At 36.9% G+C, this 20,075-nt stretch overlaps 1 protein-coding gene across 6 annotated transcripts in view; it reads right to left on the bottom strand.

The window, feature by feature from the left end:
• Window positions 1–578: 578 nt before the first annotated feature.
• The window catches only part of LOC104692837 (serine/threonine-protein kinase Sgk3), a 55,984-nt gene continuing 36,487 nt past the window's right edge, over window positions 579–20,075 (bottom strand). For 5 of the 6 annotated variants that reach the window (XM_039548859.1, XM_039548858.1, XM_019289281.3 and 2 more), the window contains 13 exons: window positions 17,298–17,373; window positions 11,570–11,657; window positions 9,644–9,693; window positions 8,493–8,550; window positions 7,609–7,692; window positions 7,381–7,512; window positions 6,090–6,202; window positions 5,847–5,883; window positions 5,648–5,734; window positions 4,772–4,867; window positions 3,774–3,929; window positions 2,631–2,720; window positions 579–2,194 (listed from right to left, as the gene is read on the bottom strand). In XM_039548859.1, coding sequence (XP_039404793.1) covers window positions 2,024–2,194; window positions 2,631–2,720; window positions 3,774–3,929; window positions 4,772–4,867; window positions 5,648–5,734; window positions 5,847–5,883; window positions 6,090–6,202; window positions 7,381–7,512; window positions 7,609–7,692; window positions 8,493–8,550; window positions 9,644–9,693; window positions 11,570–11,657; window positions 17,298–17,373 — 1,238 coding nt within the window. In that variant the 3' untranslated portion in view covers window positions 579–2,023. The remainder of the gene's footprint in view (window positions 2,195–2,630; window positions 2,721–3,773; window positions 3,930–4,771; window positions 4,868–5,647; window positions 5,735–5,846; window positions 5,884–6,089; window positions 6,203–7,380; window positions 7,513–7,608; window positions 7,693–8,492; window positions 8,551–9,643; window positions 9,694–11,569; window positions 11,658–17,297; window positions 17,374–20,075) is intronic. The other variant, XM_019289283.3, reaches the window with a different exon arrangement.

Raw genomic sequence — 20,075 nt, 5'->3', positions numbered from 1 at the left:
AAAAATTAAATAAATAAAAAGAACAAAACAAAACCAACACAAAAAAACCCTAAAACCCAAACCAACCAACCCCCCCCCCAAAACCCCAAACTAAAAAACCCCAGGGCTGTTGCTTCCAAATTATTTTAATGCCACGAAAATGGTTCATGTAGTAGTTGGTTGTCCTGAACAGCCACATAGCTACTTCCAACCCTTGCAGAAGAGAACTACAGAAAACGAGTGCCAAGCCACCACTCTGCTCCCACAAATGATACAGTTCCTTCCTTCCTTCCTTCCGAATTCCTTCCTTCCGAATTCCTTCCTTCCGAATTCCTTCCTTCCGAATTCCTTCCTTCCGAATTCCTTTCTCCCTCCCTCCCTCCCTCCCTTCCTTGTGTCAATTCTTACTTCTTTTACCAAATTGCTCCTTCCAAAACTTATGTAGCAACTGCTAAACTTCGCTTAACCGCTATGCAGGAGACTTGCTCTAGGAGATACTCCTTGAGATAAGCATCGAATCCTGTTTTACTTTCCACTTTTCTAACGTATTGATACAACATTTATTTCAAAAGAATTATGATTTGATACACGCTTTCCTCTTAGGTTCTCAATTTTTATCTAATCTTGATGCAGTATAAACACTGTTTCTTTTACTGCTTATTTTGTCAAAAAGAAGGCAACATAGATACTGAAATTTATGTAACATTCATTCAATTTATGTATCATTATGATGTATCAGTATCTTACCAGACTTCTCTCAAATCAAGGCATTTAACTGAATGTATTTATGAACAAAAAAAAAAACACTGAACATTTTTGGAGTAACAGACAAAAATAAGTTGTTATTTACAAGTAATATATATAATAAAACTACTACCATTATATGCCTTTTATACACTGTAACTGCAGTCAATTTTTGCATTGTTTAAAAAAATTTCTTTAAACAGAAATTGTTCAGAATTATCTGTTTGTCCATACACATGTATGTTATGAGAAACACAATAGCTTTTCACATTTTTAAAATTATCAGTGTAATTTACATTTTTCCCCCAGTATCAAGTGAAAATTTAAAAATGGTGCAAACTGGAACACAAAGACAAGTAGCTATGAACGCTGAAATACAATCAATTTGGAACATAAGTGTGTTTTAAACTACCAAGCTGTGAGAAAAATCCCTAATATTTGGCATGATCATCTCACCACCCACCCCCAAAATGTCAAAGCTAGTTGTCTTACTTTTAAAGTAACCATGATTATTGCATATTAGATCTTTGGAGAAGCAGAGCTTTAACCAAAAATATTTTTAATGTAGTTGAAATATAGACATACTTAGCTCAGGGAGGAAAGAAAAGTAGAACATGTAATAAGTAATGTTATCAAATCAATCCAGTTAATTTGTTCTGTCCTTGCTTTGAGTAATCCCCCATACGTCAGATAATCCAGTTGAGTCAATGGGTACTTCAGCAAGTGCAAGAGCAACAATCCAGTTTTACGCGACCAAATTTTCATTCTGCACAAGTCCTTTAAGAATCCTGGTCCTTAACTTACATCATTTAAGTGCTGACAGGTAAATTAACACATATTCCAAACTGGTAACAGGAAAACATTTACCTTTTTTTAAACCAGGATATACAAAAGACAATTTGCATAGTTACAATTCAAGCACAAAGTCACTGTAAATAAGTACAAAAGCATTTATAAATTTACTAAATTTGCTGCTGTTTGTGCCAGCCAAATTAGATAGGTATGAATGTAAACTTGAAGGGTTTGAGGAGAACAGTCAGTGTTTTTGCTTAAAAAATATGTAGAGAATGCTTTTTAAAGGTTTTAAAAAATATTTTCTGCAGCAGGAACAAACAGTTCAAACCCCAAAGAGAGCGATCCAAAATGCCCAAATTCCTCCTATACAGCAGAGAAAGTTTGTTCATAGGTTTCAAACCTACATACAAAACGAGGCACTATTTATGCTATTTTGGAATGTGTCCATAATCCTAACATTTTGGTTCAACCCAAGACTTCCAAACCACTCTTCACTTCTAACTTCCTAGGAAAACATATCTTCAGAAGGTGGTGCATAAGAAAATCCAACAAATGCATCATCTGCCTCTAGGACACTGGCATTAACAATGCTGTAGTCAGAAGAAACACAAACTGAATATGGGACCATTTCTTCTGTGAACACTGCATCGAAATTCCCAATATCGTCTGGTCCAACCTAGAAAACAGGAGGAGCTGTCAGTCATCATATTAATACAGTGTTTTAAACTTGTATTTGTCCTTTAGATTCCAAATTTAACTCTCAAGGCTATCTATTTTGTTGTTCTTCTCTATTTAAGTAAAAGAAATTTAAGGAAGCACACCACTGCATCTCTGAAAATAGCTATTAAAAGGCTGGGTTTTTTTCATTTAGGTTGGAGTTTTGGCCAAATCATACATTCTCAATGATCTGATAAACCTAAAAAGCATGGATTAGCTCAGTTGGTTAGAGCATGGTACTATGAGCACCAAGTTTAGGGGTTCAGTCCCCGTATGGGGCATTCACTTAAAAGCTGGACTTGATGATCCTTGTGGGTCCCTTTCAGCTCAGAATATTCTGGGATGTGTGATCTGAGATGCAAACACTAACACCACCTCCCCCCCCAGGCACCTACCACATTAGGATTAAATGGTGGCGGAATCTTCTTCTGAAGAAGATCAGTCCAGCTGAGAGATTCAAAGAATGGGTGCTTTTGAATTTCAAGCTGCAGCAAACAATCAAGATTTTAGATATTTCATAATTCCATCCTATGCATCACAGTAAATATTACTCCATACTACATGCACATAGGGAAGTTCTCATATGCATGTCCTTATCTTGTTTATTCAAAATTTACTTTACAATAAAAGCTGTAGTTGGTAAAAACAGCAATTACAATTTGTTAGACTGCCTCTATAAGTGGGGCTCCTTTTAGGATCATTCTTTCTGCTTTTAAGCCTTAAAATCAATGACCTTGACGTCTACTACAGGGCAAGAATGTTTTCTTTTAGTATCTGTTCCTGCCTTAAAGTTTTGTTAGTTTTTGTAAAGCATATCACTGTCTGAGATGCAGCTGCCTCAACAACTCTGCAAGATACTTACGTTACAAAGCAGCAAACAGCTAAGCTAAATGCTACCATCCTTTCATCTTGCTCAGTTACAAGGTCCACAGGCTAACATAAGGACTGCAAGCCAAAGACTACAAAGATTCCACCACTAATGGATGGACTACGTCCTTCTAGATCATTGCTCATTGCACAGTTCTGAAGATACCTGTAACTTTCTCACATCAATTTCTTGTGAACAAAGGTTTTGTTGCTACACTGGGAAAATGTTTGCCATGATTTTAAGGCTAAAAAGAGAGCTGCTCTTTGCATGGAACTGGTGATCCTCTTCATCAGAAGACTGGTTCCCAAGTCGTTAGTTAATATTACCACATGACAGCCTTTCCTTTTGATTATCTCCTGGTTTCACCATGAACAGTGAAACCTACTTCTGCGCACCTTAGTGACTGCTATACCAGCAACTGTGTTTCCTTTGCTGGCAGGTACAGCAGCAACCAAGCTCAAAATACCCCACAACAATCACCTCTCTTATCCCCAGCAACTTCCAGGGATAGACCCCACTGGTGTCTTTACTGAAGAATTAAAAGGGAGGAAAACAGAGACAGATGTAGAAATTAAATTTCCATCTCCAACTATTAATTCTGTGCTGTGCACATTAATTAGGTGAGTCCCTTTAAATGAAATTGAGCTTGATAAATTAGGACACTACTTACAAAATCTTCCCTTGCTCCAAGTCTGCTTTGCCGATCTTTCTCCAAAAGTTCTTCCAGGATAGACCAGGCTGTAAGACTGATTCCTGGGCGCAAAACCAGGGGTTTGTGAAGAATATTATCGTACATCTCAGCAACATCACGGCAGTAAAAAGGAGGCTAAAAAAATACAAGTTCTACATGAATTTGAAGCCATATGCAATGTTTCATACATTATGTATGATCAGTAAATGATTCTTTAAGACATACAAGCTGCTAGCTGTGAAGCAGAAATCTCCTTCTTTTTACGCACTGCTAACTTCTAATTCAGTCACCACCACTGCCAGAACTTTACACTTGATAACTTCCCACCACCCACCTCCTCTACTCCTAATGTGTTCTCACACTCATCAGTAGCCATAGATGCCATCCAGCTACAAAGCTCCCACTGAACTTGCCTGGAAAGAACCTGAGAATGGGAAAACAAATCCATCTCCCTATTTAAAGTCCTATGGGAGGAGACAAAACTCAAGAAAACTGAAAGAACAGACTGTTACTGGAGTAATCGCATATGACTAGAAGAAGTGTAACAAGATTTTTTTTGTTCTAATGCTGTCAAAAGCTAGGAGAAAACCTGGGATACCTAAGTAAAAAAAAAGTCTTTTAATTTTATTTATTCCAATATTTAACAAAATTTTACTTATAAGCTGGGGTTTTTTTTTACTGTGTATTATCACTGTTGATTCAGTTTAGTCTCAAAGTCCCCATACTGATTTTGATGACTACTGATTTTGCTGATGTCTACGATTTTGCTTTTCCACGAACTGTCAAGACACCAAGAGGCAATGTAAAATCCAAAAGAGAAACGCAGGTGCTATGTTAAGTACAAGGCAATCTGCTAATTTGCTTAAATGGAGCATTCCAATATTACTAAAAAGTAAGCATCCTTAACAACACTCAAAGGTTACCTCAAATAAAAGGGGAGAGGGGAAGAAAGCAACCTTTACATATCAGATACATACCAGCCCATAAAGCATTTCATAAAGAACTGCACCAAGGCACCACCAGTCTACTGTGTTGTCATAGGGCTGCTTTTTAATGACTTCTGGTGCAAGATACTAAAAAAAAAAAAAAAAAAAGAAAAAAAGCAAGCAGTATTTTAGAGCATTAGGCTAGCATGGATAAAACCTAGGTTTTAGTCACATCACAGTAAACACTTACAAGAAAAGTTGCTTCATAACAATTAAATGTTTCAGCTGAATACTACACCTCACTCATCCTTCACTGCCTTTAAAGATCTTTCTGTAATTTAAAGTATGTTTATCAAATTACCAAAGTTTCTAATCCTGTCAGTTCAGTGAATCCCTCATACGTGTTCAAGCCTTCCCCATTTTAAGTTTTGCAGCGTAGTTTTCTCAGTAAAAAGACAACAGAGTTCAATAACTCAGTCAGCAGCTTCAAATTTTCATGCATATGCAATAATTTGCTTGAGTCACAGACATCAATTCCCTATACATTTACTAAGAATCAATGGATATGGTAAGTAGATTCATATTGACAAATCTGCAGCAGCTGTTACACAAGCTAACTGTCCTGTGTCTACCCAGCAGTTAGGAGACATGGGAGAAAACAGTATTTGAAAAGGGCTGGAAAAAGAGACAAAGGAAGAGATGAGTTATGGCCATGTGGCTAGCAAGCAGTAGACACTGCAGATTAGCAAGAACAACAACAAATAGATCTGTAGGGAGCTTGTCTTTGGTTTGGTTTCAGCTTGTTAAAAGAATGCAAACCTCCCAGCAGTACAAAACACAGCATTTGACCTTCCAGTTACAGAAATATGAATAACAGTCAACAGCCATTAATTACTGATTAAAACCCCATGAAAGTTGTCAACATACTTCTGGGGTCCCACAGAAAGTTGCAGTGGTATCAGAAGTTGCAATCCCTTCTTTACAAAGTCCAAAGTCTGTCAATACAACATGACCCTGTTTAAAAAAGAGTGATATGTTAAAAAGAGAACATGCTCACTATGTGGATACACAGAAGTGTCAATTTTGTGAGAGAACACAGAAAACAGAAATAATCTTGCATACTTACTAGTGAATCTAGGAGAATGTTTTCTGGTTTTAAATCCCTATTAAAAAAGAAAAGGTAGTAAATCAAAACAGCAGTCACAAGAGCTTTGGAGGCAAGGGGCTTTATTCTTCAGCTGAAAGCTTCAAGTTTTGTTGAACTATTACATTCAGGTTTCCCATAAGATGATTTCCTGAAGAGTTTTTTATTTGGTAATTTGTCCTGTTTTAAATTTCTGCTGGACAAGGATACATTTCAGAAACTTACCTGTACACTATATTTATGGAGTGTAAGTAGCCCAGTGCACTGGCTATTTCAGCAGCATAAAATCTGGCTCTGTGCTCAGGAAAGGAACGTTCTCTTTGTAAGTGAAAGAACAGCTGTAAGTATGCAAATAGGAAATAAGAACATAACACAGACAAAACAAAATCAGGTTAATAATATGTAATTTTACAGTGAAGAGTAATTTATTTTGTTGTCCACTTAAAAAAAAAAAAAGTACAAAGAAATAAAATTGATTTTACTGCATGACTTTGACTTAGTTGTTGCTTTACTCTCTTCCCTGCTTCTCTTTTGTAGCTCGGATGGTAGATGAATAGAAGTTGGCAAGACTAAATCATGCAAGACTGCCCCCAAGCAGACTATAACCTGGCATCAAATCAGTCATCTTTCATTTCTGTAAATGCTTGTATTCAAAGATTTGCATAATTATTTATAGAACTGTATTCCGAAATAACCTAGATGTAGATCACTGTGTGAGATGTATTTTCCAAGCTGATCCACCAATTCTCTCTACTACAGAGAACTGTCAGGCTGCAAACAATTTGAGGAGATACAAATGTCTAGACAAAGATTAAATCATAAACATATGGATTCAACTATACTACACATTCAATTTGGAAAGGTTTTAAGAAAAATGAAGTTTTCTGGTTTCTGTCTACAAAGTTTAGGAAAAATAAAAAGCCACCCTAGCTTTCCAAGCTTTCCATTCAAATTTGAAAGCTGTTTTGAACTGTATATTATTTTGCCTGAAGCAACACAAAACTAAGTTCTGAAACAACGCAAAACTAAGTTGTGCCCACAATTCAGAGTAGAGCAAATCAGGATTTTACTAATACAGTCTAAGTAAGATGACAGTACATTAGACAAGAGAAAAGCCCATCTTGTCCCAACTCTGACACAATATAATAAATTCAGCTGTCAAGTTTCATTCCTTCCCCTTTTGAAGTATCAGCATCTCAGCTAATGCAGATGCAAGAGGAAGACAGTTTTACATGATGAAAAATGTAAACATAAGATTAATTAGTAATAAAGGTAAATTCATATAACTGTAAAATACAGTATTTGTATCTGACAAGCATGAATAAACTTGAAGTTGTCAACAAGAACAAGAACAGGGCCCAAATAGCTACAGAAGCCTGTAGCATCAGCAGATAATAATAGGATTTTCAAAATTGGAAGAATGCTGATCACAGCCTACTGTAAAGAACCATTTCACTCCTCACACCTAGAATCAGCAGAATAGACAGACTAAAATGCAAACAAAACCACCACATACCTCTCCTCCATTAACAAAATCCAAGACAAAGTAAAGCTTTTCTGTTGTTTGGAATGAGTAATGTAATCCAACCAAAAATGGATGTTTCACATTTTTCAAAAGCACATTACGTTCAGCCATAATATGTTTTTGCTGCAAGAAGTAAGAGATCAATAAGTAAACAGGAATGATTTTGTAATTAAGGGAAAAAACAAGGGAGGTAGGCGGAAAAAGACTATTTTTCTTAACCTCCTTCCTATTGAGAACAATTTTTTTTTGCAACACTTTGACAGCATAGTATTTCCCATCCAGTTTTCGTTTTGCAAGAAGAACCTGTGAAATTAAAAAAAAAAATGAAGAAATGTGACTGTTGCAGTTCATGTACTATTAGTAGTATTTTATCATTTCAGCAAAACTGGAAAGTGTTCATGCTATTTTTTCCACAATACAGCTTTTTTGCTTCCAATACAGTCCATCAACAATGTAATTGCCAATAGAGTGAGCTTACAGTTCAGTAAAAATTTATCCCGACAGTGGTATAATGGAAGACTGAATTACAACATTTATTTTCCATGACCTGCTAAATCTCTATCAAGATCAATTTCAGCTTTTTTTTTGGATAAAATTTAAAGGTAACTGAATGAAAAACAACAACATGAAAAATAATTTGGAAACTGAGATTTCAAGATGGATTATCTTTGGCACCTTTGTAAAATATCAATACTTAAGTCACTTTCCAATGTGCTGTTGCTCACACTGCTCCACAGTATCAGGGGTTTTGCAAAATAGTCCATGACAACAAGAGGAAAATCAGGATTCGTACTCCAGCTGCTGCATAAGCATAGGGGTACCTCCCTTCCTCCCTGGGGGAAACAGGATCCCAACTGCCCTTAACGAGAAAGGGAAACTCTCCCTTTTGTTAGTCCCAGTAAGTGGCTGAGGCAGGCAACAACTGCACCAGGGAAAAAATGGCAGGGCCACAAAGCAGCAGCAATGGGGATCCAATAGAACAGTTTATGGGCTACCCTAGACCAACACCACTTCTGGAACCTCTGGCCAAGTCTCCAGTCACTGTGCACAAGAAACCAGCAAGCATCCTTGCACCACTATAAGACAGAGGAATAAAAGCTCACCTTGCCAAAGCTGCCTTTCCCAATAACTTTCAGGAAATCAAAGTCTGTTGGTTTAGCACTGAAAGATATTTAGGAAGGAGACAGGTCACCTGGGTAGAAATTACCACTTCTATAGCTGTACAGCAGTGTAGTGTAGCACTCAAGTTGTAAAGTGAGAACAACAGCCTGTAAGCACCCTCCTTTTCTTTGCTCCACCCAGCCCTGCTTCTGCAGACCTGTCCTCAGACACGATGACTCCTCTCCATTTTGCAATTCCATTTTCCTCTAGGGAAAGTGTTCAAGTTGCATCCTCTGAGTTTATTTTATTTACTAAGTTTAACTTTATGATGTAAAGGAGAAGCGAGACTGTTCTTTCATTCTCCATGGTCTAGTTTCCTGTCATTTTTAAGTCTCCATTTCCCCATGACTTCTACTGGAGCTTATTTCTTACTTGCAGCAGTCCAAATGGATTCTAAAGCTTACATGAGGAAAGGAAGGACCAAGTTTGTTATCTATTCCCTCTTATTTATTCCATTCTTTCCTCCATCCAATCCTCCTCATTTTAAATTTAAGTAAGAGGAGGGAGGTCCAAATACCTGCTTCTTCTTGGTGTTTGTATGAATTCACCCTCAGTTTTTCCATTTCCCACATCACCACTCCTTTCAGTTCTTCCCAGGATTCCCTTACTCTTTCCTGAATACAATTCTGTCAGCAAAACAATTATCCATGTTTTCAAATTCCAAAACAAGTTACATCACCACACACCTCTCTATTTATTGCCCCCGAAGGGAAGGACTCTTACATTTCATTTCTTACTGCAATGTATTAACCACTTCCTCCTGCTAGCTCAGAACAAATCTGAGGAAAGCAAAACCAAAATAGCAGTCATCTCCTAGATGAGAAAAGCAGATTTACACAGAACTGAGAACAGAAACTGCAGAAGACACCAAACAGAGACACAAGTTACCACTGTAGTAACTGGGCTGTAGCACCAACAAGGCAAGCTGCTCCTTTGCCATGCAGTAAACCAAACTTGTTTTCAGAAGCTGTGGGACCACTCCCAAGGTCAGTCTAACTTTTTGGGTTTTACAATTAATTTTAATCCCTTTTAATTAAATTTAAAAATTTACATTAAATTGAATTATGTTTAATTCAATTTAATTGAAACCTACTGAGGATTTCCAGATGGTCCAAGGTTGATATTCTGTGAGGTAGAGTTTAACTGTTGGGAGAAACAAAGAGGTTTACTTGTAACTCTTTTTCTTAACTTCTCTCTTATATCTTTCAACCAATACTAATTTCAAAATACTCTACTAATATGCTCAATCCATACTTTTACATTTGTTACATTAGAATTTTAAAGAGATCTAACATCCAGGTTGGGAACTGAAATACCAGGCCATCATCACCTTGTCACAAATTCTTTCTACACACATCCTGTTCAAGGATGAAGGTAATAAAATATTTGTGTCCAGACAGAGAGGAAAAGATCAGAAATAAAAATTGAAGAGTATGTCAATAAACAACTTGTTCCTCATTCAGAACTTAAACCTTTCTTGTACTTGCCTTATGAATATATTTTCTGCCTTTTATTCCAAATTCTCCAAGTTCTTACTAATAATTAATTTTAAACCCACACTGTTCATATAAGAGTACTTACTGAAAGACACAGTGCTTTTAAAAACACGAAAGTGAACATTCTCCCAACCCCAAGAAAAACATTACCAACCTTTTCTATCCTGACATTAAGGTTAAATAACTCAATTCCTGGAATTCCATTAATCTTACCGGTACACACCCAGGCAAAATTTGTAAATTAAAGGGAGCAGAGGAAGCCACTGTCATTTAGGTAATTTTCTCCATTTTGTTTTTGATTTAGAAAAGCAGTATCTGTACTCTCATTGTGATTCTGGAATTTAACACAGAAGAATAAACTGCACTCAAATACAAGTTACCTGGGGACAGGCTGTCAGGCAGCACAAACCAGTACTCCAGAAGTGGAGAATGGCCTGACACCAGCACTGAATGCCACTACTCACTGAAATGAAACAGTGGTACAGGACAGTTTTAAAAGAGCTATTGTAAAAAAGACTTGTTTTTAAGGCTTTTTTTTGTTCCTTGTTGTTTGGCTTCATCATTTACAGCAACTATAGAGTGAATTTTCCACCAAAAATATGGGGTCCAGGCCATTATGCAGTAGCTCTCTTCCTATTTTGGAATTTGTTGTGGCATGACACGTCATTAATTTTCCACAGACGGTTTTTATCATTCCACATTACTTAAAATACCTTTCAAAGGAGGAGGAAACTGGTATTTTAAACTAGTGACTTTGGAAATCAAACTTCCAGAACACACTAAATCTCCCGTGGATCACACACAAGCTGAAACAACTCTTACATCTTTAACAGGGGCTGAATAAGAAGAGCAGAATTAATATCACACCTTTATGCCAAGTAGTAAGTAATAGAGAAGACAAGCTTAAATATGGCACTTCTGCCTTCCTAGACATGCTCCTTTTTTCAAACAGCCCTGTTTCTGGAGGCTGTAAACTAATTTTCAGATAATCCATCCAGCTATATAGTGGATTTTTGTGACAAAAGAAACTTCAGACCTCACACAGTGTTACATGTGAAATGAAATCAAATCTATCCTTACTCCTAAGTGACTTTTAGAAAGACTGCATTTTTTCCCCTGAGAGAATTCTGTTTCTCCCCATCTTTAAAAAAGAACACACAAGCAAACAAAAAGACAATTAAACATTCAATCTCCCCTGCTCCTTGCCAGATGTTCTTAGCAAGAGCCTTTGAACAGAGTGCAAAAATGATGACAGCTAAGCTATGACTAAAGTTGTGTTTCTTTAACCCATATAGGAAGGGGGAAATAAGCAAGACAAAGCCAGCAATCACTTTTACTCCTCTCTGCAGTTCACAGCTGACAGAAAAATAGCTTACAGCCCACAGTGGAACTGAGTTGTTTAAAAAGAGAAGGAAGGGGATTTATTGCAAAAGCTACCAGTAGTTTTCAGTAAATAATATACAAAAGAAGATTGCCCTCAAGTAGCTAAAATTTAGAAGACTGTTCTACTTCTGTGTTATTACCTTCCGACTGCTCCTTTCATCTTCATCTTCAGATGGATCCGACTGGTGTTTTGGGTTATCCATCTGAAGAAAGGCTCTGACATCTGGGCTAGAAACACAGTTAACTTCATTAGCACACCAATAATCTGCATGATTTTCAGCCATAAACAGAGTACAGGACTGGACAGCAGCATATAGTGGAGTTACTCATTACAAAGCTTTATATTTAAGTTCTGGTAATTAAGGACTGTGCACAAGCAATACTTTCTTTCATAGCAACATAATTCAACTGCCAAGTGTGTTATAGGCAGCACAAAACTTTTCACTTGCAGAAACCTGACATGTTAAAGTATATGTATGTGAGGACTTCAGAAGGAAACACTGCAGAACTGCATTTAAAGATAATTATCAGAAGCAAGCATGAATTCTAACTGGCTAGCAACCACCAAGAAACCAACTTTCTTCCAAAAAACTGAAGAATTAAAATTTTTGTTTTCTAAATTTAATTGTCAAATACAATAGCAAATGAAATACATCATCTGTATCCCAAGGAAAGACACAAGTTCCAAGAGATACACAGCACTAATGTTCCTGTCCCCATTCATTTTAAAGCAGAAGATGGTGATCTTGTATTCAGAATTCCTTCTGGCTGGGGACTGTCAAAACAGTGTTAAGAAATCCTTCCAGTCAGCTGCAGGACACAAATGTTTCAGGAATTAGCAAGAGAGTCGACTGGCTTCCCACAGTGCCTAAGGAGATGCATTTTATCTTCAGCAGCAGTTTCAAGCTCTGTCTTGGTGGAGCTGGGGGACAAGGACTGAGAGAAAGGTGGGAAAGTAAGAAAATTCCAAGAACCTGCTTCCAGAAAGAAAGGCTTGATTGAAAGTTCAAAAGAATGTAACATTTTCAGAACCACAGCACAGTGCAAGTAAAGAATAATGTAATACAACTGAGGCAAAATTAATTCCTAAAAAATGGCTATCATGTATAGTCCATAAACCACTTCAAGTGATGATTTGAATCTTTCAAGTTCATTCAGCTCACTAAAAGGCAACCTTCTTATTGAGGAAAGAAATCTTACCTACATTTCAGAGACAAAGTTCTTTGAGAAGGACTCAGGACAGTCACTGACAGGAAACTCCACATAAGCCATTCAGTACAAGAAAAGCACTAACTTACTATGGAGCTGTTCTTTTAATCTGTCCCTAGAATATATAAAATAGGGTAGTTTTATGTAAGAAACAGATGTACTTGCTATTTTCAATCCATTCACTCTCCACAACTCTGATCAATGAGGATCAGAAGTAAGAGATGAGCTGTTTCTGACACTTCACCAGCTCCCTTAATTTCCTGTCAGCACTACTGAACCTACCTCATACCTATGCTATCTGAGGCTCCCAGTCTTCATCACTTACATCCTGTATTCCTAAGTCCTATTTGAAATATGTTTCAGTTCCTTCAGCCTTTCAGGTTTAAAGCACAGCAACAAGACTGTTCACATAATTTCCCACCATCATTTCAGTTTAATTCTTCCCATTTTATAAGAACTCCAAATTCTGATCTATTTCAGCATTTGTCTTGCATCCTGAGGCCAGGAAGACAAAAATCACAGTGGTTTGAACATTGTGGTAATCCTGGGTCATGATGCAACAATTTAAGTTTTAGAACATTTGGATATCACAAAATCAAGAAAAAAAAGTTATGGTTAATGCTTTTCACTAGACAGAACAGAAACAAACCTTAATTACCTTTCAGCATGAATTATTCTGGAAAACTGGCTGATTAAATAGAGCATGATGTAATACATCTCAAATAGTTACCACAGTAACTTTGTCCATGACTGAATTCACAGCAGGAAAAACATAAAAATATCAATTCACAGGAAAAGGCTGCTGTACTGTTGCAGGGTATTCCACAATCTCCACAATCCACAATAGCCAGAATCATAACTGATTGATGTTACACTGTTCACACTGGGAATTCTAAAAGCATTGCAAAGAGCTACTGATTAAAAATAAAAAGTTTCATGTACCAATTTCTTAGGCAAGACTGCAGCATGTAATGCACAATGCTATACAGATTGATAGGACTCCTATGCTGTTTTAGCTCACATGGATTAACTCAGTGTGTTTTAGAATACATGGAAACTATTCCTAAAATAACCTCACCTATGAAACTAAAAGGAATGAGAAAACCATTTAAAAAGCTCAATATATATTGTACCCATACTACCAGCAAAAGTTGGTTTTGTCTGGATTTTTATGATTGACTGAATAAATTTATTTTATGGATTATCTCTGAATACACAAAAGGGTGTCAAGCTCTGCTTAAATACAGCTGCTTATGTAATACTTGTTCTGCATTAGTCTTCCTACAAAAACAATATAATACCGCACAAAAATTTTGGGCACACAGAGAAATATGAACAAACCCAAAAAGTCACACAAATTTCAAGGCAAAATTGTAAAATTAATAGCCAGTGACAGAAAAGTAACATTTAAGACACAGTTTATTTAAATAATGGTGCCTAGCTCCTCCCTCTTCTTGCCACGTTTTCTTAAAAAGTAAACCACCGATGTCTTTCTTACAGAAAGCAAAGGTTCAAAAAGCCATAATACAGTAAAGTACAGTAACACTTTAAAAGAGGACAATAATGTAATGCAAGGTTTGCTTTCCCCAACACAGACTGCAAGATCCTACAATTCAAGGGTTTCACATTCACTTTTATATTAATCAGATTTTGAAATCAGAAAAAAATAGTGACTGATTTTCTTCTACAGAACACATTCAGACCCTGCTTCTCACTTACAGAACTGATAACTCATTTCCCCACAGGTTGCAGAGTATTGTCATCCTTGAGTTCTTTAAGTGTTATGCAAATGTTCTCATTCTCATAAAGGAGCTACTTTGGACTATTTAAAAATAACTGCATTGTATCTTTAATGCATCCTCTATTATACAGTTTTTCAAAAAGGTTTTCTTTGGACATGTTCTGATAGACAGCAATTAAATGCATTAATACTTCAGTGAAGGCCTACATTTGAGGGGGTGAGCAGCCCACTTTCAGGAGTTGTGCAGTGTTTTAGGGAGGCTCACAGTGCTCACTAGGAAAACAACTCCCAGCTCTTATTAAGAACATCAGTCAGCAAGGGGGACACATTATGAGATCTCTATCCCTTCTGCCACTTTTCCTTCGAACACCTGCACTCTACCTGTGAGAGCAAGTTGTCTCTCACAGTAAGTCTGCTGAGGAAATGCAGCTTGAAGCTAGCCCACTTAATTCCCAATTTGGACTAAGCCAGTAATCTCACCCTGTATTCCACCTGACAGCAACTGCAGGAAAATCCTTATCAAGTGTCCCAGGGTCTCTCTAATCACTCCAACACACTATAGGTTTTTCTTTGATTTTTTATTGAGCATAAAGGTTTGGCTTTGATACAATATTCAAGAAATGTGCCATACCCAAAAAAAAAGTTCACTGAAGGAAAAGAAGACAGTGCTGCATGTTTTGAGGAATAATGTAAATATTACCATCTTGGACACACTGAATCTGACATTTGTGCTTTTCACTTCAGATGTTCAGGTGCCTTCCCATACAGAAATGAGAACACGCTGAATCATCCTTAAGCTTTTAGTGAAACAATTTTCCTAAGCAGGACTTAAAATATATGACATGCTGATAGTGGTTTTAATGCTTAAAAGATGCAGTGGAAGGTGGATTTCCTAATGGTTCTGTGAGAATGCATAACCCACTAAGTCCTCCTTGTACATCACTAACTTTACATAAGTTATTTCACCTAGTACCAAATTTAATTAGCCCATTAAAGCAAAACAGTCTAAGAAAGCAAGGATGGACTATCTGTGAAGACTCAGTCATCACATATTCCTTGAGTACCTTCCATCAGATTTTACAAAAATTCCCAACCACCGAGATCAAAGATTTGGTATTTTTTTCTCCAACAACATTCACTGGCACACAGAAAAGGTGTCAGATTACATAATTATTGATATGATTTGTTGCAATGTAACACTGCAAAAAGTAAAAGCTAACATCAGAAAAACAATCACCTTGCATCGATTAAAAGAGAAACAATATACAAATTACTACAAAATTAAATGCTTTTCCACTAAATTGTGAATTAAAGGCTTTTCCTCCCGCTAAGTTCACTGTTTCTTCAAGTGTGGGGTGGAGAACAGCACAGACAAACTTTGGTCTCTATTCATTGTTTTTATTGTAGAACTGTGTTTAATAAGCTTGTTACTGACTACACTTTCAACAGCACCAAACACTATCACACCTGTGTCTTAACCCTGGTTTAAGTCAGTTTAAAGAAGCAGGTAAGCCAAGTGCCATATTAAAGAACATTGATTCTTCTACAGTTACATTCGAGCATAAAACAATTTTAAAAGCTCATAAAAATTTAAGGAGGCAGGTGGATTTGAGGTTTGATGCCTTTTTTTTAGCACATCATTTCTGCTGTCCATAACAAAAAAACACCATTTACCTTTGGAGAACAAATATAGTATGTTTTGAAACAAAAATATTTGATAATTGGACATACTGACAACCAAACAGAGGAGGAGATTGGCCTAAATAAACCAGTATCCTTTCCTAATGAAACAAAACAGATTAGTTTTCAATAATTTATCATACTAAAATGCTTTTTATTATTTCCCAAAGAACAGCACCAAGCCCACAAACCTCACAGTATTTGTTCTGGTGGAAAAGTATCCTTTGGTAAAGACTGTTACTAATTTTTTTCCACCAATCAAAAAAAAAGTATATATAAAATGCTCCTTTTTTTTTATTTAAAAAGGAAAGGAAGAACATATTCCAGGCTGACAGGACATTAAATAGTTGCATGCTGTGAACTGCAGTGATATTCTGTTAGAGTTACTTTTTTCCTGTGGGAAATGGGCAATTTCACAGGCTGTACAAATAGGCTAATTAAACAAAGTGTATGTATTAAAGACATTTACTCAACACTAAAGCCAAGCATAGAGCTTTACCATTTTACCAGTTCAAGCAACACAGAAAGCTGCATGGATTTAGTTTAAACTGATTACAGCTTTCCACTGAAAGAAGGCACCCATTTGCCCCACAATGAGTTCACACACAGGGTGCTGCTCTCTAGACTTAGCTGAAGCTGACTCTGTCCTAACACCACCTCCCATTCACCACTGGTGGTGGTGAACACATCTGCAGTTCTTCTGCTGGGAACACTTTAGGTAACAAGTTTATTCATCATTTCCTTTAGGCAGCTCAGCTTGGTTACCCAAACCATCTCAGCAAGCTAATTAAGCCACCTGGTTATCGTGCTTCAAACGAGTTCCAGAGCACACGTGAGCTGCTCTAACAAAAACAAAGGATGCAGGCAGTGACTGACTGCCAGCAATGCAGCAGCAAGCGACAGCAGGGCCCTCAAACAGTACAGCCACTGGCAAAACAAACACCTGCCCTACAGCAACAGTTTACAGTGGAATCTGCACCCCTGGAATTAATATCAGTTAATTGCCTGCAAATTTGTAGGTTGGCTTTCACAGAACAAAAACACTTTTACATTATTCAGTCTGCAGATTTTTCCTGAATGGATGGCCATATAAAGTTTATTTTTTTTATACTGAAGAGTTCTGAACAGGTGAAATACATTTTCTGGTTAAATACTTAATGTGAAATTTTGTATTAAACATGTCTTTTCATCTCATGTCTTTTCAACAGCCCTTATAAAACAGAAATGAAACTACTTACTGGTTGCATAGCTCTGGCTGTCTAACTAAATTTTGAATGAATTCATTCAGTCCTGCTCTTCTCTGTTTAATAAAATCTGAAAAAAACAGATTTGTTAGAATCATCAGTCAGCTTGTGAGAAAGACTTATTTTCTTATTCAGGTTTTTTAGGATTTAAAGTAAGTTAAAAGGAGACTGCCCCATGACTGATTGAGAATGGTATTGGTTCTATGTATGAAAATTGCAAGCTTAAAACACCCAACTGAGCTGAGAGAACAAATTTCAGTTTCTCTGTAACACTACAGATGTTAAAAATGTTGAAAGCCAGGTGGATTAGAAGTGCCACCTTGTGCTTCAAGAACAGTGTGTAACCACAGCGGGCTAACCTGTGCAGCCTTTGTTGTGTGGGTGAGCCCTTCAGGACCTGATTCCACAAAAACAAAACCCCCAAGAACCCACAGGCAAAACTTGACATCAGTTGCGCAAGTCTTTACATGAACAGTCCCACCAAGCAGCATATTTCCATAATATATGTATGGCAGTGGGAAAATTACACAATTCATCCTGTTGGCAGGCACTCAGATACAGCCATAAAGATAACAAAATAAAATACCTTCCTTTAGATTTTGGACATCATCTCCAACATTAAAAAAGATAATCCTCAGAATCCCTTGCCTTATCTAAAGCTTAAGACACGTAACTGTTCTGTGGCAACATGGAAAGATACACAAAGGATTTACAACAGAGAGTTTTAACATAAAATAAAGTGTAAAATGGAAAAATCTTATCTTTCATTACTCATATCAACAATAACTCGTATGGAAAAAGAGTATTTAGCTCATGTATTAACTTTTAAGGCATTCCAATGACTGTCATACACAGATTACTGACAATTATTAAAATATGAAGTTAAAATTAAGTTTTCATTAATAGCTGTATTTAAAATATTAAGAAAAACATCCATATTGTTTCAGGGGTATAATCCCTGAACCCTTCCTAGTGTATTTAATAATCTCAAATTACTGACAACTAACAGGAAGGTAAATTTGCATACAGATATTATGGGAGTCACCAACATCAGCAGTTTCAGTGTGGCAGATGTACAGTGTCTTCAGTCACTCTAAGCCTACACAGCTATCCATGCTGGTGAAGATAAAACAGCTGTAACATCTGAAATTTGTAGGTTCTGTATTCTTACTGGTTTCTGTTTCATTTTTTCAAGTTAAAACAAGATTAATTTTGAAATAACCTAAGTGCCAATAAAAATGGAGCATTTAAATGGCAATTTAAATGACAGTATTTTTGGTAGGTTTTGGGTAAAGGGATGTAAACGTCTCACTCTGCTGCATTTCAGTGCAGTAGTACAATGCTCCATACCTGTGGATGGATTACAGAAGTAAAATACCTTTTCAATATTTGTAAAATATGTAACTTGTTTCAGGAGCTAGCAGAAACATTACATCAAAGCCTCAATAAATAAGTGTTAAGGAAAAGAATTATTTACATAAGCATCATGGCTCCATCTCCACCCTACCTCCCAGCAAGAAACATCTTGAGAACTATTTAGTTTGTCATGCTTCAAGGATTTCAGTGCAGTTCACAGAAATTTAAAACAAGTTTGAGGACTTTGTTTTACATATATAATTTTAATAAAGTTTTAGTTGAGGTTTTTTCCCCCCATTAAAACTCCAGTGTCCTAAATCTGGCTCCAAGAAATCCACCTGCATATTTGCTTGTACAGCAAACCAGACTGCATGACATTCTCTGGTCTTCAGCCAGCTCTGAGAATCCCAAGGTCAGAGAAAAGGAACCAGAACTAAACAAAAAGTCCCTGTAGACAAAATACATGTAGAACTTTTGGCAATCATTTACGTCTTTATCAGAATAGAACATCAGAGCCTGGATACTTGTATTTGATTATTTTAATAAAAAATAAAACAGAATTTCACAGCAGGATCCAGATGATTAACTGTAACTGCTAAAAACTAGGTTGGTTTGTAAAAACTTTAAAAAAACCTAAACCTACACATCCTAAGAGTTCAACAGCTCTGGATCCATTTGTTCCTCAGCAAAGGAGAAAACGAAACTATTGAAACAGGTGCAGGAAGAGATGAAACTACAAACTGATCACATCAGCAAGCCAAGGGAGGGTGAGAGGGATCCAAAGGGCATCAGGAAAACCCTGAAGTAAAAATGGCTTGAATGAATAGTACAGACACACAGAGCAATGGCCTGGCCTTCCCATTTGTGTTTTTAGTTACTTATCCGTGGTGCCACCTAGGTTAATTCAACACACTTTGCAAGTGACTTTCATTAGTATTTTGCTGTGTACAGAGCAAGCTAAATGAGGACCTGGAGCACAACATGTTCACATCAGACAGGCTTCCTGTTGTTGTTCCACTTACAGAAGAAGTTCATTTTCACGTAAACTGTACAAGGAAGCACATTTAGATAGAGAGTTCACAAGTCCTCAAAGATAAATCCTTGAGTTATTTCATTTTTCAGAGATGGTTGTGGGGTAAGTCACACAAAGAAAGTTTAAAATGGACTACACATAACAAGAAGAGTCTGGGGTTCGGCTTTTGCTTTTATAGGAGAGAGATCACACCTGGCAGTTCAGAATCTCTCACAATCCTGAATATGGGAGGGTTGGGTGGAGCTATAGCCTTCAGTGCAAGAGAGGCACTGGGCAACCAAGCGATGCTTTGTTCACTATCACAAGGTAAAACACCTACCCACACTAGTTCCTGCTCTTGACTGAAGCATGACTAAACTTTGGTTTAGTCACTGTTTTGAGGA

Source organism: Corvus cornix, chromosome 2 (genome assembly GCF_000738735.6).
Source record: "Corvus cornix cornix isolate S_Up_H32 chromosome 2, ASM73873v5, whole genome shotgun sequence".
Taxonomy (NCBI): Eukaryota; Metazoa; Chordata; class Aves; order Passeriformes; family Corvidae; genus Corvus; species Corvus cornix.
The sequence above is the reverse complement of the archived record's forward strand: the minus strand, read 5'-3'. Positions and strand labels throughout refer to the sequence as shown.